The following is a 21,342-nucleotide window of genomic DNA, read 5'->3' as shown; positions in this document are numbered from 1 at the left end:
TATAAAACTAACTTGAACATAGTTTGTTAGGATTTAAAATCCTTTTTTGTGTTAATGAATCAATTTATTAGACTTTTGAACTGATGTGAAATTGATATTTTTTCCCCCCAACACAAAGAGTTTACGTCAGTTATGGCACTCCATATTTCTCCTGGTGTCACAAAATGGTGACAGCAAAAGTTGGGACAAAACACCAGTCAGTCTGTTCAACAATAATTTAATACTTTTACAAAAATATTATCTTCTATTGAGTACTTATTACCCAAACGATGTATTTATAATCACAACACAATACTTTGACCTTTTTGAATTAACCAAAGTATGAAACTACAGATAATAAAAACTAAACAATATTTAACTAATAACCAGAGTTGAGAAGTAACTTGTTACATTTATTTAATTACATTTAATTAAGTACGTTTTTTTGGAATAGTGTGTTTTTATGAGTATTTTTACTACGCTGTACTTTCTACTTTGACTTGAGTAATTTTATTATAAAGTATCTCTGTTCTTACTTGAGTAAAATTTCTGGATGTCTAACTCACTGAATGAAAAACAAACATGTTTTAACCAAAACCACAACAGACACAGACACACCTGCAGTTTTTCTTAAAGTTTCATCAGTTTTTATTAAAAGAAACTGATTTGGAAAAACATATATTTGGCCTTATTTTTATATATTTTGTTACTTATATAAATTATTGTTATTTTCATCCTTAAAATACCAAAATTTCCACTTTATATTTTTTTTCCGCCTGACGTAATTTTAAAATAAATTTGATCAGTTACTTAGTTCTGTTTTACTCTTGAGTAATTTTTTGGATGACTACCTTTTACTTGAGTAAAAATACGTTGAAGTAGTGCTATTTTCACTTGAGTAAATTTTTTGGGTAATCTATCCACATCTGATAATAACTAATAAAAAGTAGCAAGCACACTCTAAAAACTAATAAAAAATAACCAAACAAAAATAAAAAAAATCTATACAATAAAACTAAAAACTGAAAATGTCATGATAAAAACAATATTGATCCACTCTTTGGTTTTGTATCGGCGCGTTTTGGAGGTGCACTTAATGCTTCCCAACATTTTTAATTACGGTTTTGTCCCCATTTAATAAATAATGACATGATGGGATCTGTGGTGTGCGGGTTTGCTTAGATTTATTTATCGATTTGCTAGCAGTATTTTTTATTATGTTTATAAAATGAAAATATAACTCCTCCTGTCAACTGTGACTTATTCTGCCATGTTGTGTGTGGCTCATGGTGTTATGTATGATAATGAAGATTCAGATTGTGACCTCTTGTGTTTTATTACCAACTGGATCCATGCAGACCGCAGCAGGTTTGGACCACAACCGTCTGCTCTGAGGCATATTGTGCTGGTTTTAGTGACATTTATGCTAGTTTCTTTGTCTGTACCATTTCAAAAACATGAAATTGTTTTAACAGTATGATTACATTTAAAGATATGTAAACTAGGACAGTGTATTAAGTGTATTTATAGAAATCAAGTGCAATCTTTATTGAACATCTATATTGATGCTGATATTGAGATTTGTGTGCTGGATTTTATACACAATACAGTAAAGTTTGTGTCTTAATTTGGTTGAGAAAATGTGAAAAAGTCCTAAGAAAATTTAATATATTTCCAAAATAGACATTTTTGCTTTTTATCCAACATTATATTTAGCAGATCTATTAGTTTATAAGACATTTATTTAGGATCTAATGTCTTAATCAGTTTCAGTAAAGTGGTCATACTATCTATTATTTATCTGCAGTTAATGTGTGCTTTATATGCCTGTGGACCACAGCGCCCTCTGCTGGTGACATGGCTGAATGTTCTTAGGTTTTATTAGCCTTGACAATTAATAATAGAACTAATAAGAAATTACTAAAGATAAAGTACAAGATTAATTTTTCATTTATAAAATAATTTTGGTATTAGGTGAGTAAGCTTGAATATTGACAAAAATTAAGCAAAAATTGTCCAAAAGTTCATTTAATAAATTTGATCACATCCTTGTTTCCCACACTTTGTATTGTTTGTTTAGTTTAATTTGTTTATTTAAATTGATTTAATTAATTAAAAACACACATCATACAGTAGAAATGATTAAAAATGCAAAATCAGTAAGAGAATGGTAAAAGTTTCTTTTTTGAAGAAATATGAAATAGAATCATGTGAATCCATATGAATTGTATTTTGAGTTGACGTTGTTTTGGTTTAGTTTAGTTTTTTGTATATCCATACTTTTTGAATATATTCATTTTATTGATTTGTATATTTGCTCTTTTCATTTGAATGAAAATGAATAATGAAAATTAATGAACACGCTGCTGTTATGTACGAACCACATATATCACAAATTTAACATACATAGCAATAAAAAATATTTACAGTTCATACAAAATGTTGATATATTTATAAAATATATAATAAATATTTCAGTGTTTTTCAGTGAGTTGCTCCTAAAAAGCTTTTCAGCTTCTTTTTAAAAACTGACTTCTGCTCAGCTTTTATGAGAGTTAAACTCTTTCACATAGAATTATATTTTGTATTTTCACGATTCTTTGAAAAGTATGTTTGAAAGAAGAGAAGGCAGTGATAGTACCTTCTTTATGAGGTTCATCTGGTTTTCTTTGCTTATTTAAATCATATCAGTACTCAAAGCTTAGAGTTGAAGTTATTTTAAGAAAAAAAGGACTTTCTTTTGAAGGATGATGTTTTTGATTTCTCTTCCCTCTCAGCTCATTTATTTCCATTCCTGACTTTGCTCTTGTTCCTTCCACACCGCCACGCTCGCGCAGCAGCCTTCATTTAGCGCTGTGATGCTAACAGCCCTTTCTCCCTGCTCATTCTCCCCTGACTTAGTGCTTCGCCTGCAGCGCTACCAGCACTTTACACAGGGAACACACATTCACATTTATACCCGCTAACTCATGGAGTGTTTTCTCTCTCTGCATCTCTTTGTGTCTTCTACATGGATGGCTCTTTGCCGTTTCACTCATTTTTAAAAATCTATATAGCCCTCTTTTTTCTCTCAGCTCGTTTTGTTTTCAGGCGAGTTTTGGTATTAGCTGACATTATCAAAACACACACCTCTTAATCATAATTACATGTATTTGTACAAGCACATCTTTTCAGTTTAGGACATTACCAAAGGCTGGAATTGCTCTTTTCCAAATAACAGGGAGCTTTAATCTCTATGGGGAAATTTTACTGCCACAAGTAGAAAATTTCCAGTTTGAAAGCAGGACTTCATGTATTTGTTCTCAAAACTTCTGCTCTCTTTCAAATTTTCACTGTGCTCTCTCAAACCTTCTCCTTGCACCCATAACTTCTCTCCGCTCGCTTGTGAATTCTTTTCTGCTCTCTCTCGAAACAAAAGTACCGTCGCCTGGCAACCTCTCAGCCAATAGAATAAAAGTTTTGTACTGAGTGTGTTTGTTTCCTTCTATTGGGTGTGCCTGTGTGGCTACTACCGATTGTAGCAACTTGTCCAGAGGAATTTATCTGCCATAATTCAAGAGCACCCATTTTCAGTCTTAAATCAGGATTTAATGTGTTTTATTCTCAAAACTTTAATACTTGTACTCAAAACTTCTGCTCTCTTTCAAATATTCACTTTCTCCTCACACTCAAAACTTTTCTTTGCTAGCAAACCTCTCTGCTCATTTTATAACTTTTGAGTGCTCTCCCCACCTGTGGCTGCAGAAACACACCTGTGCAGTTGTTTGAGCATCTGAAAAAGCAGTCTGAGCAAGCTGATGAACAAGTACACTCATTCACTTTGAAGGAAGAACTCAGAGAAAGTAGGCCAACGCACAGAGACACACTCAAACCCTGTAGTGCAGCCTGCCTTGTACTGCTTTAAAAGAACAAGACAAAGGTTGTTGGAGGCGAGCGTCCTCCACCAATCACGGATGTCCTACTATTGTACGTTCTCTCTGAGCTCCCAACGCTGTATCAGTGTCCCTGGTTGCCTATCGATTAGTCATGCCTGGCTGCTGTCATGTGCAGGAGTCCGGGGAAGTCCCTAATTGGCCAGTCCGGGAATGAAAGAGGCAGAGAGGCAGACCGGGGCAGACACTGTCAGAGGGAGGTAGCTCAGAAAGATGAGCGAGGCTTGCAGATAGATCTGTGAACGTGGGAGCAGCCTATTACCAATTTATTATAAGAGTTTCACCAATTTAGATTGAGTAAACGTGGACAGAGGAAGAAGATTGAACTTTTCCTCGTTGTTGCTGCTGGATGAAAAGAAATTGTGATTTATAGCCGGGTCAGTTACTGTTTTTAGTCTGTACTTTGTGGAATATCTCAACCAAAGCGTGACCAGACCTGCCAACACAACTTGGTGAAGATGAGCAGAAAGGTAGGTGGATCAAACGCTGGAGGAGAAACCTTTCCGAGCAACCGGCAGAAATCTTTACGTCTGGACTGATACCTGAACTGACGGGAGCATCACTCAAGAGTTTCTTCTACTTTCTTCTTGATTCAACAATCATATATGGAGATTGTTGTACTTTTAAAACTGAACATTTCCCTAAAGGAGGATGTTTTACCACTCAGTGAGCCATCTGAAATATTGTTTTGTAACTTTTGTATGTCCACCAGCTGTATATACTGAGAAACACAAACAAATAAGACTAAATTATCTCTGTACAAAGATTTGCCCGATTGTCTGAAGACTATTCCTCTGAAACAAAAAATGTAATCCAAGAATACTACAACGGTAGTATTTTCCAAACTTTTGTCACAATGACCACCTACTTCCACAGTCATGAGTTTTGTTGTAGCCCCAAAACGCCCAGCTCCTCTAAGGGAAAATCTGCCAAAGGGAAAGGCAAATCAGGGAAGAGCCACTCCAAGCAGAACCAGAGTTTACTTCAGATGGCAAATCACCAAACACAATCTTCGCTGCTACACTCATCAAAGCGTCTACCCCATTCAGGCAAATATGGCTGCCAATCTCAGAAACACCTGCTACCTTCTCCGTCTCCTAGCTACTACCACATAGCACCGCCATCTCCAAGTCATCCGGTTGGATGTCCGTTGGCGCAGCAACCACCAAACAACCTTCTCCTCTCGCCAAGCCACAGCCAACTTCATCTATCGCCAAGTCTACACCAACTCCATCTATCTTCCAGCCACCAACAGCTCCATTTATCTCCGAGCCACCACCAGCTCCACGTGTCGCCAAGTCACCATCAGTTGCTTCATCCTCCTCACAACCATCAACCATGCTGCCCACCAACCTCACCTGGTCGTCTGTTTACCTCGCCTTCATCCAATCAGCTCTTCCAGCAACACCAGTGCCAATCGTCCAGTCACCATTCGCTGTTCCAGCAGTGCCAACAGCAGCAGAACGGCACCCCTGCTCTTCCTCATGCCTCCCAGTCGCTGTCCATCCACCCATTCCACTCGCCCCAGCTGCCGTTGTGCTCCGGGTTAGGAGGATACGGCTGGAGCACGCTGCCCACCAGCCTGGCCACCAGGACTTCACGAGGGAAGTTTCCCAACCTCAGAGATAGTGTGAAGAAGAGTCCCACCAAGAGCAAAGGCAAGTTTGGTGGCAAGCCATGGCCCAATGACACATATATCTGGACTGCGCATCCACACGTGCCGCTCGGACACCACTGTGTACCGATGCACACCCATATGCAGGTGGGTTTACGTGGTTATAGATCTTATAGGGGCAGCATAATGTTATAATGTTATAACATCAAAAACATGCCTGGACTGTTTACTTGATTTTCTCATGTATTTTTGACAAATCCTTTAATCTCCATGGTAACCATTCAACTGTGCATGATGCCTGGGTGGACTTAGCTCCGCCTTTGAGGTACAGCTCCTCCCCCATTCTGGTCTTTCAGACTAGCCAGCAGCAATTAGCAAACACCTGGTGGAATTACATATCTGCTGGTCTCATTATACGATCTACTTATCAGTACATTGGTAAAAATTTGTTAAAGGGTTAATAGAGGAACCATGTTGTGACGACTTCTTGTAGGGGGAGTTTATGACAGATCAGGAGTTTTTAAAGAGACAGAGGTCCAATTTCAAGACGTTAAATTACAAAGTAAATTGTCTTTATATACAGTACAGACCAAATGTTTGGACACACTTTCTCATTGAATTCAATGAGAAGGTGTGTCCAAACTTTTGGTCTGACTTTTGGCAGCTTCCGGTGCAGGTCCACCAGGTTCCGAAACAGCTTTTTCCCACTTGCCATCAGACTGCTGAACTCTTAACTGGACTGCACTCAAAAACTGGTCTCCACTTCATACCTTGCACATATACATAGCTAAATAACTTCTATTTTACTGTCAGTCCTGCACTTTATATTTTATATTCATATTTATATTCATATTTTATACTATATTTTATTTTATTCTGGAGTAACCTCACAACATTGGAACCTCACAACATTGTCCTGAGCCGTATGCAACGAAATTTCGTTCTGTATACTACACCCTGTGCATGCAAAATGACAATAAAGTCAGTCTAAGTCTAAGCCTAAGTCTAATTTATGCACCAATCCACTTTTTTTTTATTTCCGATTCCAATTTCTGAGGACTAACATCAGCCAATACCAATCCAGTACAGAAAAACAGCCAAATGGACTTAAAATATTTCTGTTTTTAAACACAGACAGATGTACTGAATTAAAAAAAAATATTTTTGTTAACTTTGCACAAGTACAGCACACTGAAAAACACCACTAAATTCACAAGTTTGGTCAAACATATAAAAACTAATTTGTTCACAATAAATAAACTAAAACAGACAAAAATAACAGGTTGAGTACCTTGGTCAAAAATATAAACATAAACTGAAACAAATCTTTTTTTAAATGTTTCACAAAATGCATATAGGAATTACAAATATACTGTAAAATAAATAATAAAGCATGACATCGCGCAGAGCATAAAGTTTAGAATTAGACTGATACCAAAATCGGGAGCAATAGAGATATTAATAGCGGATCGGTGCATCTAATCTCTTAATGTTTTTGTTTTTTTTAACCAAAAACAGAAAAATGTATGTGTTTTTAGCACAACATTAAGCTAAAGTACAACCTACTTTCAATATTTTGCCCCCAAAATATTGTTAGACTTGGAAAATGACAACTAATTACATCATAAATTATATTTATGACGATTTTAGCAAACAGCCAATGAGACATAACATAATGATAAAAGCAGCATCAGAGTTGCAACCAAAAAAGAGATTGTATGTGTAAAAACGTTGTAATCTGAGGGGAATAATCCAATGGAGCAGCTGCCTGTGAATGATGGTGAGGTAGTATGTGGTGCAATGATCAGAGATAGACGCTACTGATAGCCTGATTAGCGTGATTAGCCTGGCCATTCTGATTTGATTAGAGTCACGCTCCTTCTGATTAACTCATTAGTCAATTAGCGTTGCATTGAAGATTAAGATAGACAGAGCGGGCCGCCCTGTTGGGAGCTGACAGTCGTCCAAACCAGGCTGATGTGTCGTATGACATCATGCAACAAGAAAGACGATTATAGAGACACAAATGATGAAACAATTTTTATTTTATGGCTCATTGGTTTCCATATTCTCTCCTTCCATGTGTATGGATAAAATTTAATTATTTTTACCAAAATAAAAATAATTTTTTATTATCAGAATAAATTCATTTAATTTATTCTGATCCTTAGTTTCTTTTTATTCAATTGTTATAGATAGCAAACATTTGCTATAGCTGAAACCAGATATTTACATACAAATTGTCTAAAAAGACACACATGCACATTTTTTTCTCACGTAATGAAGTTTAATCAGACCAGACTTTTCTTGTTTTAGGTTAGTTAGAATTACCAAAATTATTTCTATTTGCTAAATGCCAGAAAATGTGGCCAGAATATTTTTTTAGAAATGTGTTTATAACTTTGTTCTACATGACGAGGAAGAAGATTAGTGCCACCGGGGGGAAAAAATTAAAAGGATTCTGACTTTTTTTTCCCTTAGAATTATGATTTTAATCTCAAAATTCTGACTTTAATTTCAGAATTTAAACTTTTTCTCAAAATTCTGACTTTAATCTCGGAATTCAGATTTCTTTTCTCAGAATTATTCTTAGATTACATTTTAAAAGACAGTTTTCTTTTACACTGACAAAATGTATGTACACTTTTTAATAGACAGTGATTTTGCCTTTTTATTTTAATATCTGTATTTATGCGTTTAAATATAATTGAAAACCTTTGAAGCGTCCGTCTGTGTGTGGCATGATGGCGACCTCTGACTGAAGGAGTTAATCACTTGTTTGTCCGTCGGTCTCTGCCTGATGAGACGAACCGGGTTAGTCTGAACCTCCCTTAGCTGTGGCTGGGCTGAACCGGGTCGTAATGCCATAATAACACAGCTGGTGTAACCGCAATTATATAACAACTAACAATCACTCTATCTGGATATGGATGCTGTGTGTGTGTGTGTGTGTGTGTGTTTGTTCTTACGGCCTTTTCATGAAACACAATTCAAACACACACATGTTGATTATATAAGCATGTGGCCTGACTTGGCGTGTCAATGAAAACACCAGACAGTACACAGCTGACTGGTTGGATTTACAAATCTCACACTCACACATACAGTCGTGTTTTCATCACTTGTGGGGACTTCACATTGACTACCATTATTTTCTACAGCCTAACCTTTACCATAATCCTAAACCTAACCCTAACCATCACAGACCTAGCCGCTAACCCAAAAACAACTATTTCCCTCATGGGGAACAAGAAAATGTCCCCACAAGGAGCAATGGTCCCCATAAACCCACATTGTAGACAGAAACAGGTTCCCATAAGGATATAAAAACCTGATACACACACGCACACACACACACACTATTGTCACAGTTGTGAAGGGGTCATATAAGGTTACCAAAACACAATGGAGTCGTAACTATTAGTGATTTTTAGCTAATATTATAATCAGTCAACACTTTGTAAGCGACTGCGTTTTATCTGATAAAGCAAAATAGAGAAATTTTGTTAAAAAATTGATAATTAAAACAAAACAACTTTATATTAAAATAAAAGCTTGCAATATATATATATTTTTTAAATGAACAAAATAGTTTTTTGATTGACTTTAAAACACAGTGAAGCAGTAGTTCGGTCACAAGACTCTTTATCTGTTAGTGGGTTAGAAACGCATAATAAAAAAATTTATTAATTATCTTTATTGTAAATGTGTTTTGTACTTCTAAGCTTAGAAAATACTTTTTCATTATTTTGAAACTATTTTGTATTCAAGAATAATTTTATTTATTATGTCTCATATCTTTTTGATGAACTTGAGCTGTTTGATCTGAAATGTCTAAAATTATTATGTGACACAATCATAAATGTTTCTTTAATTAGTTTTTTCTTTATTTACAGCTTTATTGTTTTCGTTTTTTGCCAATTTGAAAATCATGTTATTTGTACGGAAGATGATTGGGGACATTGGAAAAAAAAATCTGAATTGTGACACTAATCTCAGAATTCTGAATTTTTTTCTCAAATTCTAATTTTATTCTCAGAATTTTGATTTTTTTTCAGATTCTGGCTTTTGATATCAGAAAATGAAAATCAGATTTCTGAGAAGAAAGAAAGAATTTTTTATTTATATAGTTTTTTATATTTATAAGTTGTTTTTTTTTTCAGTTTCCTTAATCCTCCTTCGTATACTTGCACACTTGTGCGTTAGAGCCGTTGCAGATAAAAAAAAAATGGAGTAGATTTCTGCTAAAAACATTTTTTAGATGAATGTCAGACATTTTCTGGAAAAATCAAGGAAATTTCTGTGTGTCAGAGTTCAGAAACGTTTGACTTTTTGATTGTAGAAGCTTCCACATTTTTTCTAGTAAGGTTCAGAGATTAAGATAAAAATTTCTGAGTTTTTTCTCGCAAATTTTAGACATTTGGAGCTTTGGAGAAATGTTCATGTTTTTCGTAGAAAATGTCTGAAATCTATCTCAAAATTTTTTTCTCAAGTATCTGACAAATATTTGACATTACAAACTTGGAAACTATTTTACAAGTTTGTAAAATAGTTTCCAAAGAAAAGAAAAATCTTTTCTTTTCTAGAAAAGATTTTTGCCAGGAATGTGCTTATTTCTTAAAATATATTTTATATTTCATATTTGAGCTTGTGTTTTCAACTGAAATATTGTTCTGTTTGGATTTTTATTATAGTTATTTTGTCTTTGTGCCTTGTTTTATTTAGATATAGCTTTTTTGATGAATCTTGAATCTCTCTAACTTTTGATGTTTCCAAAATGATCCACTTTTCTAAACAGTTTCTTCTTCTTCTCACCCATTTTCTGGGTTCACACGGCGATGACACCAGCTGCAGCTGGCAGTTTACTCTCTCCATATCCATGAACTCCACTTTACCGCTCTGAACCTTCCCCCACTTCTGTTCTCAACTCTGTGCATTCATCCTTTTTATTATCTATGTATTTTTCCTGTTTGCATTTTTCTACACCCTCTGGTCTTTATTGTTGCTGCAGAGCGGACAGATCGACTCCTCCCACCGTACCTTTAATCCCTCTGAACACCCCCACTCTGTTCCCATGTGGGATCAAGCCTCCAGTTTGACTGACATGCAGTCAGACACGATGGACAGAGAGGGAGAAACACATGGATTCAGATAATGTGTGTGTGTGTGTGTGTGTTTGAGAGAGAGATAAAAGCGAGAGGAGATAAACGGCGATGTGTGGAACAGATTAGTGGAAAGCGGTTGATTCTGCTGCTGCACTGTTACACATTTATACTTCGACGTCAGAGCGGACTGTCCATTGGGTTTATGAGATTCTTTGGTGCTGGTTTAGTTAGTTTTCTAACTTTTTTTTGTTGTTGGAGAAGTTGTAGCTTTTATTCAGATTAGCTGTCTTAAAGATGGAGGACTGGACAGAAATCAGGACTAGAGGAAAAGCAGTGGATTGATGCAAATATCCACTCATATTGCTGATATTTTTGGGGTTCAGAAACAATTCCAATTATTTATTGTTTATAATCCAGTGGGAGAAGTAGCAAGATAAAGAGAAGTAGCATAAAAAGTTGGGTTTATGAATTTAAAATCTCCAGAATGTCGCCTTAATGAAGCTGGTAAGTGTCTGATAATATCCTACCACTGGAATGTGATGTGAGCTGTTAACATAGAGTATTAAATTCAGTTCACGGAGCCTGTAAGGTGTTTTTTAAAGTGTAGCATAGCGTGGTTGTCAGTGCTGTCCACAATAAGGGCTGTGCAGCATGTCATGCGGCGTACGCAGTCGTTCCATGGTGGTAATCCATAGCAGATGTACTCAACATGCTGTACCAAAACCTGAGACGAGTAAGTCCTGAACCGCTGCCTTCGCTTTGGCTTTCTCAGCTTTCCGCGACCCGGTTTTATTTTCAGATATCTGAGGTTAAAGTCACCGAATTAGTGTTTTTTTGTGTTTTTTTGCAGGCCAACCCCCCTCCATTGGTGGTCAATACCGACAGCGTAGACACCCCCCCATATGTGAGTACAGCTTTAATTACATTTATAGGATTTAATCAACAGTTTGTGTTGAAGCTTCCTGAAAAGGAAGTTCTATATATGGAATATTTCTAGTCTTATTTGAGGAATTGCTGCTTTTTTACTGCTATGTCATTCAATTTTGAACAAAAAAATATGTTCAAAACATTTAAGTTGCACATATTTAAAGATTTTCCATAAACTTCACTGCAAAAACACAAAATCTTACCAAGTAATTTTGGTCTAGTTTCTAGAGCAAATATCTTAGTATACTGGAAATGAGATAAAACTATCTTTTAAATAACTTTCAGCATGATAATTCCTTAAAATTGCAGAAAAAGTACCAGTTTCATTGACAGATTATTTCACTTATGACAAGATATTTCTCTCACTTTATAAGTAAATTAATGTGCCAATGAAACTACAACTTTTTCTACAATTTTAAGAAACTATTTATTTTTAAAAAACTCCTATGTCTTGCTGAAAAATTACGTTAAAAATGAGTTTAGTCTTATTTTAAATGTGCTAAGATATTTCCACTAGAAACTGGACAAAAAAATACTTGCAGTGTTTCTGTTTTAGTTTAATTTTTGTGGAAAAATAATGACATGGTGAAATGCATATTGTTATTTTTTGGACATTTGATATTAAATCTATGTAGCAACTGATGTTAAACTTTATTAATGTACATAAATAAGTCTCAATTTATCAAAAAAGTCCAAAAAAATAATTCACTTTTTCTGTTGGATAAGCATTTAAAGAAGAAAGGAGATTCTGTATGTTCAGATTCATTTGCCCCCAATCAATTTATTTGCACCTAATCAGGGATTTTAATTTAATATTAATATCTCTAAGGTTTATTTTCTAATGAAGGAAAAGGAAAGATAAAACAAATCAGATAAAACTAACAAACTTACAAAATGTAGTTTACAGAAAATTTTCCTAAAAACATTGTGTTTTGATGTCTGTTGATGTAAAAATACAATTAAAATGTTATTGATGATGATGCTACCAAGTAATTTTGATTTTTGATAAAAATCTTAGTACAACAAAACTAACTTGCTTATTTTTAAAAATATATAGGAGCTGATTTTAGGTAAATAATTCCTTAATACTGTAGAAAAATTACTACTTCCACTGGCAGATTGTTGCACTTACAGCAAGACATTTTTCCAATGTTATAAGTAAATTAATCTGCCAGTGGAACTAGAACATTTTCATCAATATAGAGAAATTATTGACACAAACAAGCTCCTATATATTTCTTAAAAGATATTTTTAATTTAGTTTTATCTTAATTCAAGTGTACTAAGATATTTTCGCTAGAAACTAGACCAAAAGGACTTTGTGTTTTTGTAGTGTAAGATAAAAAAATATGTTAACTTTTTAATGTATTGTTTTAGGCTTCACGGTAAATCTTGGCAAACAATGTATCCCTGAAAAGATGTCCAAACCTGTAAGCTTCTGCTCCTGCAGCATGAATTTGTGTAATGAGCGTTAAACTTTTCTGTCCAGTAAATTGGTGCGTTAAAGACAGGAGCGGCCTGGTTTAAACAGAACTCTCCGTCTAGAATTAGATGAATCCAGATGTCATCTCACTGTGGGCCAGCTGCTGCAGGGAATGAATGTGTTGTTGTTAGATAATTTTATTATGTAATTACTGTGGAACTATTCCCTACTGGACTGAAACTGAAAGAAATTACGAGCAGGAACAGATTCCCTGTAGCTGAATGATATTACTGACAGCAATTCACTGTTTGCACTTTTAGTTTTTACGATAAAAGAAATCACATGCATGTGTAACCCTTCTATGTTTGTCTCAGCTCCAGTAGGTCGACTTTATGACATAAACACTCAGGTTCATTGAATTTATTCTAACAAAAGAGGAAAAAAGTTGGTGGTTAACATCAGTCCAGCAGCTTCTGCCTCTATATAAAAAATAAAATACAATAAATAATCCAAAACAAACTAGAAAGCAACAGCTTCCAAGGAACACTTTGCAGCAGCTAGCAGCAGGTAACAGTTGTAAAATTAAACGTAGCTAAAATGCTCAACATGAATAATAACAGTTAAAAACACATATAAAATATTGCAAAAATTACTCATGTAACGCTGCACATGATTAAAATTGTCTAGAACGTGTTAAAATATAATATTTATTTAAAAAAACACAGAGCTGGTCTTAATACTTTGTTCCGTTCCCAATGGCAACGGAACAAAGGGGGAGGGGCTGCCAGTTACTGGTTACTACGGTAACCACCAACTGTCAAGAGCAGCAGAACAGAACTTAAATTACACCAATACATTTTCTGGAGAAACAACTTCTTGACTAAACAAAATTAATTCAAAGAATAAATACATTTTGACAAACTTCACATCTATAATATTGTTAAAATAAAACCCTGTTTAGCAAAAGCTAAATAAAAGGAGTATTTGTACAAGAATTAACTGTGTGATGTCACTTTTTAAATTATTAAGTCACTAAGTTGCAACGTTCAGTCAAAATGGAGTACAGGCGTACAACACATGGAGGTTTTAAAATAGCAAAAATATAAAATCTAAAGTAATCTGACTGCACAAAGACACAGATTACAGCCGGGCGGATTACATTGGCCCCTGGGACGCCAGTTGACCACTGCATGTGTGCGCGCCTGTTTGCTCCACTTTATGCATCTGAAAAAGACATTCAGTACCAAATGTAGAGCATGTCTGAAAAAACATATCTATGTTTGCTTCTCAGTAGCTTCAGAAATCTACAGCCTGGTATCTCTGCAGGACTGAACGACGTCGACACATTTTTCACAGTCGACGTTTCTAAGTGACACTTTTAAACGTGACGTCAGAGACGCTTTAGGGATTTTATTTGTCAGGATTTATACGTCATTCATAAATATTATCTAAATTCACTTTCATAATCTTTAATGTGTGACCTGTGTGAGTGTACAAATAATCTGATCAAGTTAATACTCTGGTTTCTTTTAGGTCAATGTAAATGTTTCGTTTTAGTTTATTACCCTAGTTGATTTCACTGATGGCTTTGTTTTTGCTAAATTGCACAAAATGTCACTTTTTTAACAATAAAAGTAATGCTGAAAAACACAGTAAAGGAGACATCAAGATCTTACATTATATTTATCCTAAAAGGTTATTTTTTGTCTCAAAGGGTTCAGTAGGTTTAAAAAAGATTCAAAACAAAACAGAAAAAAACTATACAACAGCAAAGCCGGAGATGTTTGTCTCTGGTTTGAAATGTATCTTTACAGAATAACTATAGATTGGCCTGTAAAGGTATCAATTTTTGCTGGACGATAAATTGTCCCAGAAGTTATCGTGATAAACGATAATATTATGGTTTTGAGGCCATTTTCATTTGATATAATAGCAATGGAAAAATAATCCAAGAACACATTCTCAGAGATTGATCAACTTTAAATTTTGATGAACATTTAGCACTGGATCTAGAAGACATTCTAAATATCCAAAATAAATAAACAAAACAAGTGAAACAACAAATAAAATTAATTATGAAGTCTCTGTAAGCAAAATTCTCCCTTAAAAAAGGAGTTAGTTGAGACCAAAACATGTTTTGTCCAACCAATCTTTGGTTGGAATAGAAAAACATTAAATCATGCAAATGGAAATTATTGAGTTCATTTTAATTGGTCATGTGATTTATTGATTTATTGCTTATTGTGACATATGCTTCTATCATATCATTATTGTGAAAAAGTTCTTCATAAAAATTTTGATTAATTATGACAATAATATATTACAATTTAGGATGTTTGAAAATCCTCAAAGTAATTGAATTGTTATTTTTTTAATTCTTATTTTATCAATAAATATCAAAGCATTCAACAATGCAGTTAAATATATTTACTGTTAGGAGTCTACTGATAAGAATCCAACATTTTTAGTTATTGATGTCCTGAAAAATCCTGTTTTAAAGTGTGCATTTTTCTTTAAGAGCAGTATTTGTGTTTATGGGGATTTGGCTGCAGTTATAGATACTTTACTCACTTTTATTATCACAATTAATATACCAATATCAGCCACCTTTACTTTAAAGTTTCTTTAGAAAACATAAAACTTTGATTAAAAAAAACAAAACAAAGTGAAAATGCCTTTTCTGTTATATATTCTACTTGGACTGCATGGATTTAATTTTAATATCTCTTTAAACTTTTCACATTTTGCTTAAAAACTTTCACAGCTAAATTTTCTGAAACAAAAATAAAATATGTTTAATTTAAATATGCATAAATAACAACTTATTGGGAATCAAAGTCATGGTACATTTTAATTTCAGACAGAACTGTCTTTGAATTTCTTAATAAAGTAGTAATGTATTATTTTAATAATGCAGGTTTTTATTAGTGTTTCTCTTTGTCTCACAGGTCAATGGAACAGAAGCAGACTATGGGTATGAGGAAATCACACTGGAAAGGGTAAGATAATATTACATTAATTTCTATTTTCCATAAAAACACACCAAAAAGAAAACAAAAAACCCAATTTTTAAAGTTTTCCAAACACTGTTGTCGTTAATTTTGTAATGAAGAGCGGTTTGTGTCTGACATGGTGGGTACACAGTGTTGAAAATGTATTCTCATTCCATTTTGTTGCATTGCAACCACATACGTCTGTGTAAAATGGAAAGAAAATTATACCAATCTGAAAAGTTGATATAAAAAGAGCTAACAAAAAAACAAAATAACATAAAGGAGAAAATTAATCTGAGAGGTAGCCAAAAGAGTTATGGTAACTTTGGAGTATTTGCAGAGAAACTTTTGTTGACAGGAAAATTCTCCAAAAATTTTGCCTTTATTGATGAGTTGGGGGGAAAGCTGCTGTTGAAAATAAATAGAAAAACCATTTACATGTTTAAAGTTCTTGATGAGAACAAAATTTAACTTTTTGGTCCACAACCATTTTGTTTATGGAGGAAAACTAACATTGTGCTCATTTTTTATTTATTTATTTTCAGTGATGGTTGAAAATGTATGGAAGCCCATTTATGCCCTGAAATTAAAAATAAAAGCCCAACAGGGAGTCAAAATTTGACATTGACAGTCATAGTTATGAGATTCGAAGTCATAATTTTAACTTTCAAAGTCATGATTATGAGCTATAAAGTTATAATTTTGACATTCAATGTCATAATTATGCCATTGAATGTCATAATCAAAGTCATAATTAGGAGATCCTGTCAATTTTAAATTTCAAAGTCATGATTATGAAATTCATAGTCATAATTTCCATTTTCAAAGTTGTAATTATGACTTTCTATCTCATATTTATGACTTTAAATCTAAAAAATTTGACTGAAAACCAAACTTATGACTTCCTGATGGACTTTTATTCTTTCTTTCATGGCAAAAATGGGTTTCCATAGGAACATGCAAAAAGGGGAATTAGTTGAAGGAATATGAATATTTTTGCAGCCTATTTTAGCCATTCTGTCAAACATTTCATGGTTGTTTACGTCATTCAAATATAGAACTTCCTTTTCCCTCATGTCCAAATCGTTCCTCCTCTACCTTCATGTTATTATTTGTCTCCTCTGTCTTTCAGTCTAAGTGTTTTTGTCCATTTCTAAACCTTCTCCGCTGCCCTCTCCATTTCTTCTTCATCATCACCCACATTCCTTTCAAAGGCCTCAGCGATCCCTCTTCCCTGATTGTATTCCCTTTATCTCTTCCCCAAGGCCGTCATTCTGTGTCTCTCTCTATCGCTCCATTCTCCTGTGACCTGGTTCTGTCTGCTTGGCTGAATCTGCTTTAAAGTCACCACGGACACACACACGCAAACACAGCCGCAGACGTTACGCTGGATTTAAATCCATGACGGCGCATGGGGACAGAGTAAAATAATAACGTCAATGTGTGAAATTGTTTTACAAAGAGTATCTGTTCTGGGTAGGGCTTGTTTTAGACTTTTTGTTTAGCAAAAATAAAAAAATATTGTACAAATTTATATGCATTTATTCGCACAAAATATGATTTTGGTAGGTCATATTAAGTTGTTTACATTCTGTTTATTAGAGATGTGAATATTTTAGTGTCTGATTCGATTCAGAAAACATTTTTAATTCAGAAACTAGAAATTCTGTTTAAATTAAATAGACTGAAATCAATTTCTCGAGCATTTCAGATCGATTCAGAATTCCCAGGACTAGGATTTGCCATTGTTTTTCTGTTTATACTGTTTATTTATTTACACGGAAACAATGTACAACATACCATTAACCTTTTAAAAGGAGAGCTGCATGGTACATTACAGCAAAAAATGCACATTTCCACCTGCAGACCCTGGACACGTTCATGTAATAAAGTATGATTTAACAGATTATCAATCTGTGAAAAGCCAGTTTAGTGATTATTCAAATGTCACTACAACTAAAAAACGAAACAAACTACAAACTAACAGACATTTGTAAACTAAAATGTTATAAATGACAAAACAGAAGCCAGTTTTTGAATATATACACCGTAATTTTGTAGGGTATCCATGTTCATGTGAGATTTTTTTAAACATGAAGTTTTAATCCTCTGGACAAATGAGTGATAATGAGAAGTCTTGTTTCATAATTTTATTTCTATTGTTTCTTATCTAATATTTATCTTATTTTAAGGGGGTGTATTAATAGAAAATTCGCATTTTTCATGTTTTTGTACCTCCATTTGTGTTTCTACTGCTTTTAAAAACATTAAAAAAGACACTTATTCACTTTTTGGCAGTAATTTAATGTTTTTGGTGTCTAGAAAATTACCTGTTTTGAAAGCATTCAGAAAGTAATGTCACAAAACAGCAGTCACTGCCCCTCACCTAGTGACCCCAGCCAAATCCAGCCCATTACCTAGCAACCCCAGCTAATTCCAGCCTGTCGCCTAGCAACCCAAGATGAGTTAGAGCGCGTTTGTTCAGTTGGATTCAGCATAATGGAAGAATAATAGGTCAACTTTAAATTTTACCTAAATTTATTCTTTAAGAATAGTGCCAAAACTTACGTGTTTCCATTTGACCTCTGTCAGATACCCAGTGATTTACCATAAAGAATATTATTTTAAGCGCGCTGTTCCTATGTCATCAGGATTATATGGAATACTTTTATGATCATTATTCCGCAGTGTGTTTCAGTCACTTTAGGCAGGCTAGCCCAAATCCTGTGTGGTGATTATGTTGTCATCTGAACCCGCTCAGTGAGGTTTGTGCCAAGTCTTTTTGGACGTCCATGTGTCTGTGATCGCGTTACTTTTGTAACAAAAATAGTTCCAGCCAGATTGTGAGACCAAACACTGAGCAGATGAAGAAAACAACAGGTCAGATCAGGAAGAAAAGAACAAAAACAACAACAAAGCTTATTTTAGAGAACAACAGCAAAGAAAGGCCTGCTATTTCTACAGACTGGAACATATTTCATGTACAAAAAAACACAAACCTATCATTTTCTAATCGCTTTACTCTGATAGTCATTCATTTTCTTCTTCTCCTCAGAAGAACCTGTGTATTCATTGTAGTAAAAACTGTATTTCTGAGTTAAAAATGAATATGTCTAATGTTTATTCACTTATATTTTTAGTTTGAAACTTGGACTTAAACAATATATTTTTGCTGCTCTTGTTCTGCAGTTTGCTGCTTTACAAACATGCCACTTGTTGCTTTCAAACTGAGATTTTGCCAAATTAGAACCAAACTTTTAAACTTTAAGAACTGTGAAACTATTGTGGACGCAAAAATTGTGCATATAAATATTTTTACCACCAACATGGCCTCTGTTTCTGTTTTTATGAGCAGGGTAACTCAGGACTGGGCTTCAGTATTGCTGGAGGCACAGATAACCCCCACATTGGAGAAGACCCATCAATCTTTATCACCAAAATCATCCCGGGGGGAGCTGCAGCCCAAAATGGACGACTCAGGTAGAGTCATTCTTGCTCAATTAAATGTATTTACCATCATGAGTTAAAATGCATCAGGACAACATTTTAAATAAAGTACCTGGTGTACGGTATTTAAATGTGTTATGAAATTTTGAAAAGTAGCTAACAGAAAGTTAGCCTTAAGAAAATTAGATGTGTCACATCTAATTTATTCCTCAGGGAAACATTAACTCCTGGACTAAAAATTCTTCTTTAAATTTGTGTATTTAAATATTTTGGTGTGAGATCTTGCCCATGTAATAAAAGAGAAATTTATCAGTGGTGATGAAGACGTAAACAAAAAAAAAAAAAAATGTTGCTGTGCAGGGTGAATGACTGCATAGTCCGGGTGAATGACACGGACGTCAGGGAGGTGACTCACAGCGGGGCGGTGGAGGCGCTGAAGGAGGCGGGAGGACTGGTCCGGCTCTGCATACGACGACGGAGGAGCCTCGCTGAGAGGATCATGGATATTAAGCTGGTCAAAGGGCCAAAAGGTGAGCTAATGCTAGGAACACATCGAACCCTGGAGTAAACAAACCTTATTGTCTTAAAGCAGTGGTGTCAAACTCATTTTAAATTTGGGCCAAATCCAGATTATGAATGTCCTCAAATGTTATGGCAAAATGTATTTATAAAGTTATCCATTAAAAATCTGTTAAAATAATTGCATTACTTCTGAAAATTAAATAATATTAAATATCTTTTCACATTCACTGGAAAATTAACTTTAAGAAATTGTATTAAAATTAACTTTATTCCCTCATCAAAAACATACCAGGAGTGTTGGCTTGACTCTTTCTTGCATGTTTGAGAAATCCTTTAGTCTCCATGGCAACCATTCAGCCTGAGTGGACCTAGCTCCACCCTCGAGGGTGAAGCTCCTCCCCCAGTCAGCTCCTTCAGACTAGCCAGTGCAATTAGCAAACACCTAGTGAAACTGCACATCTGTTGAGCTCATGATACTGGTTAAAATGTCAAAGGGTTAATAGAGGAGCCATGTTGTGATGACTTCCTGAAGGCAGAGTTTCAGAAAGAGCAGGAGTTTTTAAAGAGACAGAGGTCCAATTTCAAGGCGCTAAATCACAAAGTGAAATTTCTTTGTCATATTTTATATAGAAATATTCGGCATTTTTAAAGCTGAATGTAACATAGTTACTTGATTGTGCCTGGAAACACATAAGTCACATAATTGAGCCTATCATAATATGTCACAAGTAATTGAAGTAACCCAGAGGCCTTGAGTTTGACACGTTTTAAAAATATAGTATCTGATTTAGTAATAATGACCAGATGTAAGTGTAAAATAAGAAAAAATCCAACATATTATTCTTTTTTGCTCTCACTCATAGCTTTCTCTAAAAATATGGAGAAATAAAATAAAAATATAACATTAGTCATCCAAATTATCTCATGAGTATTTTTCAACCAAAAATAAAAGTAAAATCAGTCAGCTCAAAAAGCAAACAGCTAATTATCAGTTTAAACAGCTTGTGAAACACTATAAGGCAATAATAGCAGATGTTCTTCAAATGTTTATGTTCCCAGTATTAGCTAAAAGTCTAGCTAAAATACATACGTTCATTAAATACATTCATTAAAATTTAATGAACTTTTTAGTGATAAGGAACATTTAGTTCATTCATGACCTTTAAATGTTGATGTTTTCTCTCAGGTTTAGGGTTCAGCATAGCAGGCGGTGTTGGAAACCAGCACGTTCCTGGTGACAACAGCATCTATGTGACCAAAATTATCGAAGGAGGGGCTGCACACAAAGACGGGCGACTACAAATAGGGGATAAACTTGTCGCTGTAAGAAACATTTTTTATTCTTTTTATCGTGTTTTCTCGTTTAGGTTCCAGATTCAGACACAAGTTCACTGTTTTA

At 34.5% G+C, this 21,342-nt stretch overlaps 1 protein-coding gene across 9 annotated transcripts in view; it reads left to right on the top strand.

Moving 5' to 3' along the window:
- LOC102219363 (discs large homolog 1-like protein) overlaps positions 1-21,342 on the top strand; it is a 132,398-nt gene that overhangs the window by 69,218 nt on the left and 41,838 nt on the right. For 8 of the 9 annotated variants that reach the window (XM_023339928.1, XM_023339927.1, XM_023339929.1 and 5 more), the window contains 5 exons: positions 11,482-11,535; positions 15,930-15,980; positions 19,330-19,454; positions 19,782-19,951; positions 21,130-21,266. In XM_023339928.1, coding sequence (XP_023195696.1) covers positions 11,482-11,535; positions 15,930-15,980; positions 19,330-19,454; positions 19,782-19,951; positions 21,130-21,266 — 537 coding nt within the window. Of the gene's footprint in view, positions 1-11,325; positions 11,365-11,481; positions 11,536-15,929; positions 15,981-19,329; positions 19,455-19,781; positions 19,952-21,129; positions 21,267-21,342 lie in introns of those variants that run through there. The other variant, XM_023339933.1, reaches the window with a different exon arrangement.

The sequence above is a fragment of the Xiphophorus maculatus genome, chromosome 9, assembly GCF_002775205.1.
Source record: "Xiphophorus maculatus strain JP 163 A chromosome 9, X_maculatus-5.0-male, whole genome shotgun sequence".
Lineage (NCBI taxonomy): Eukaryota > Metazoa > Chordata > Actinopteri > Cyprinodontiformes > Poeciliidae > Xiphophorus > Xiphophorus maculatus.
The sequence above is the reverse complement of the archived record's forward strand: the minus strand, read 5'-3'. Positions and strand labels throughout refer to the sequence as shown.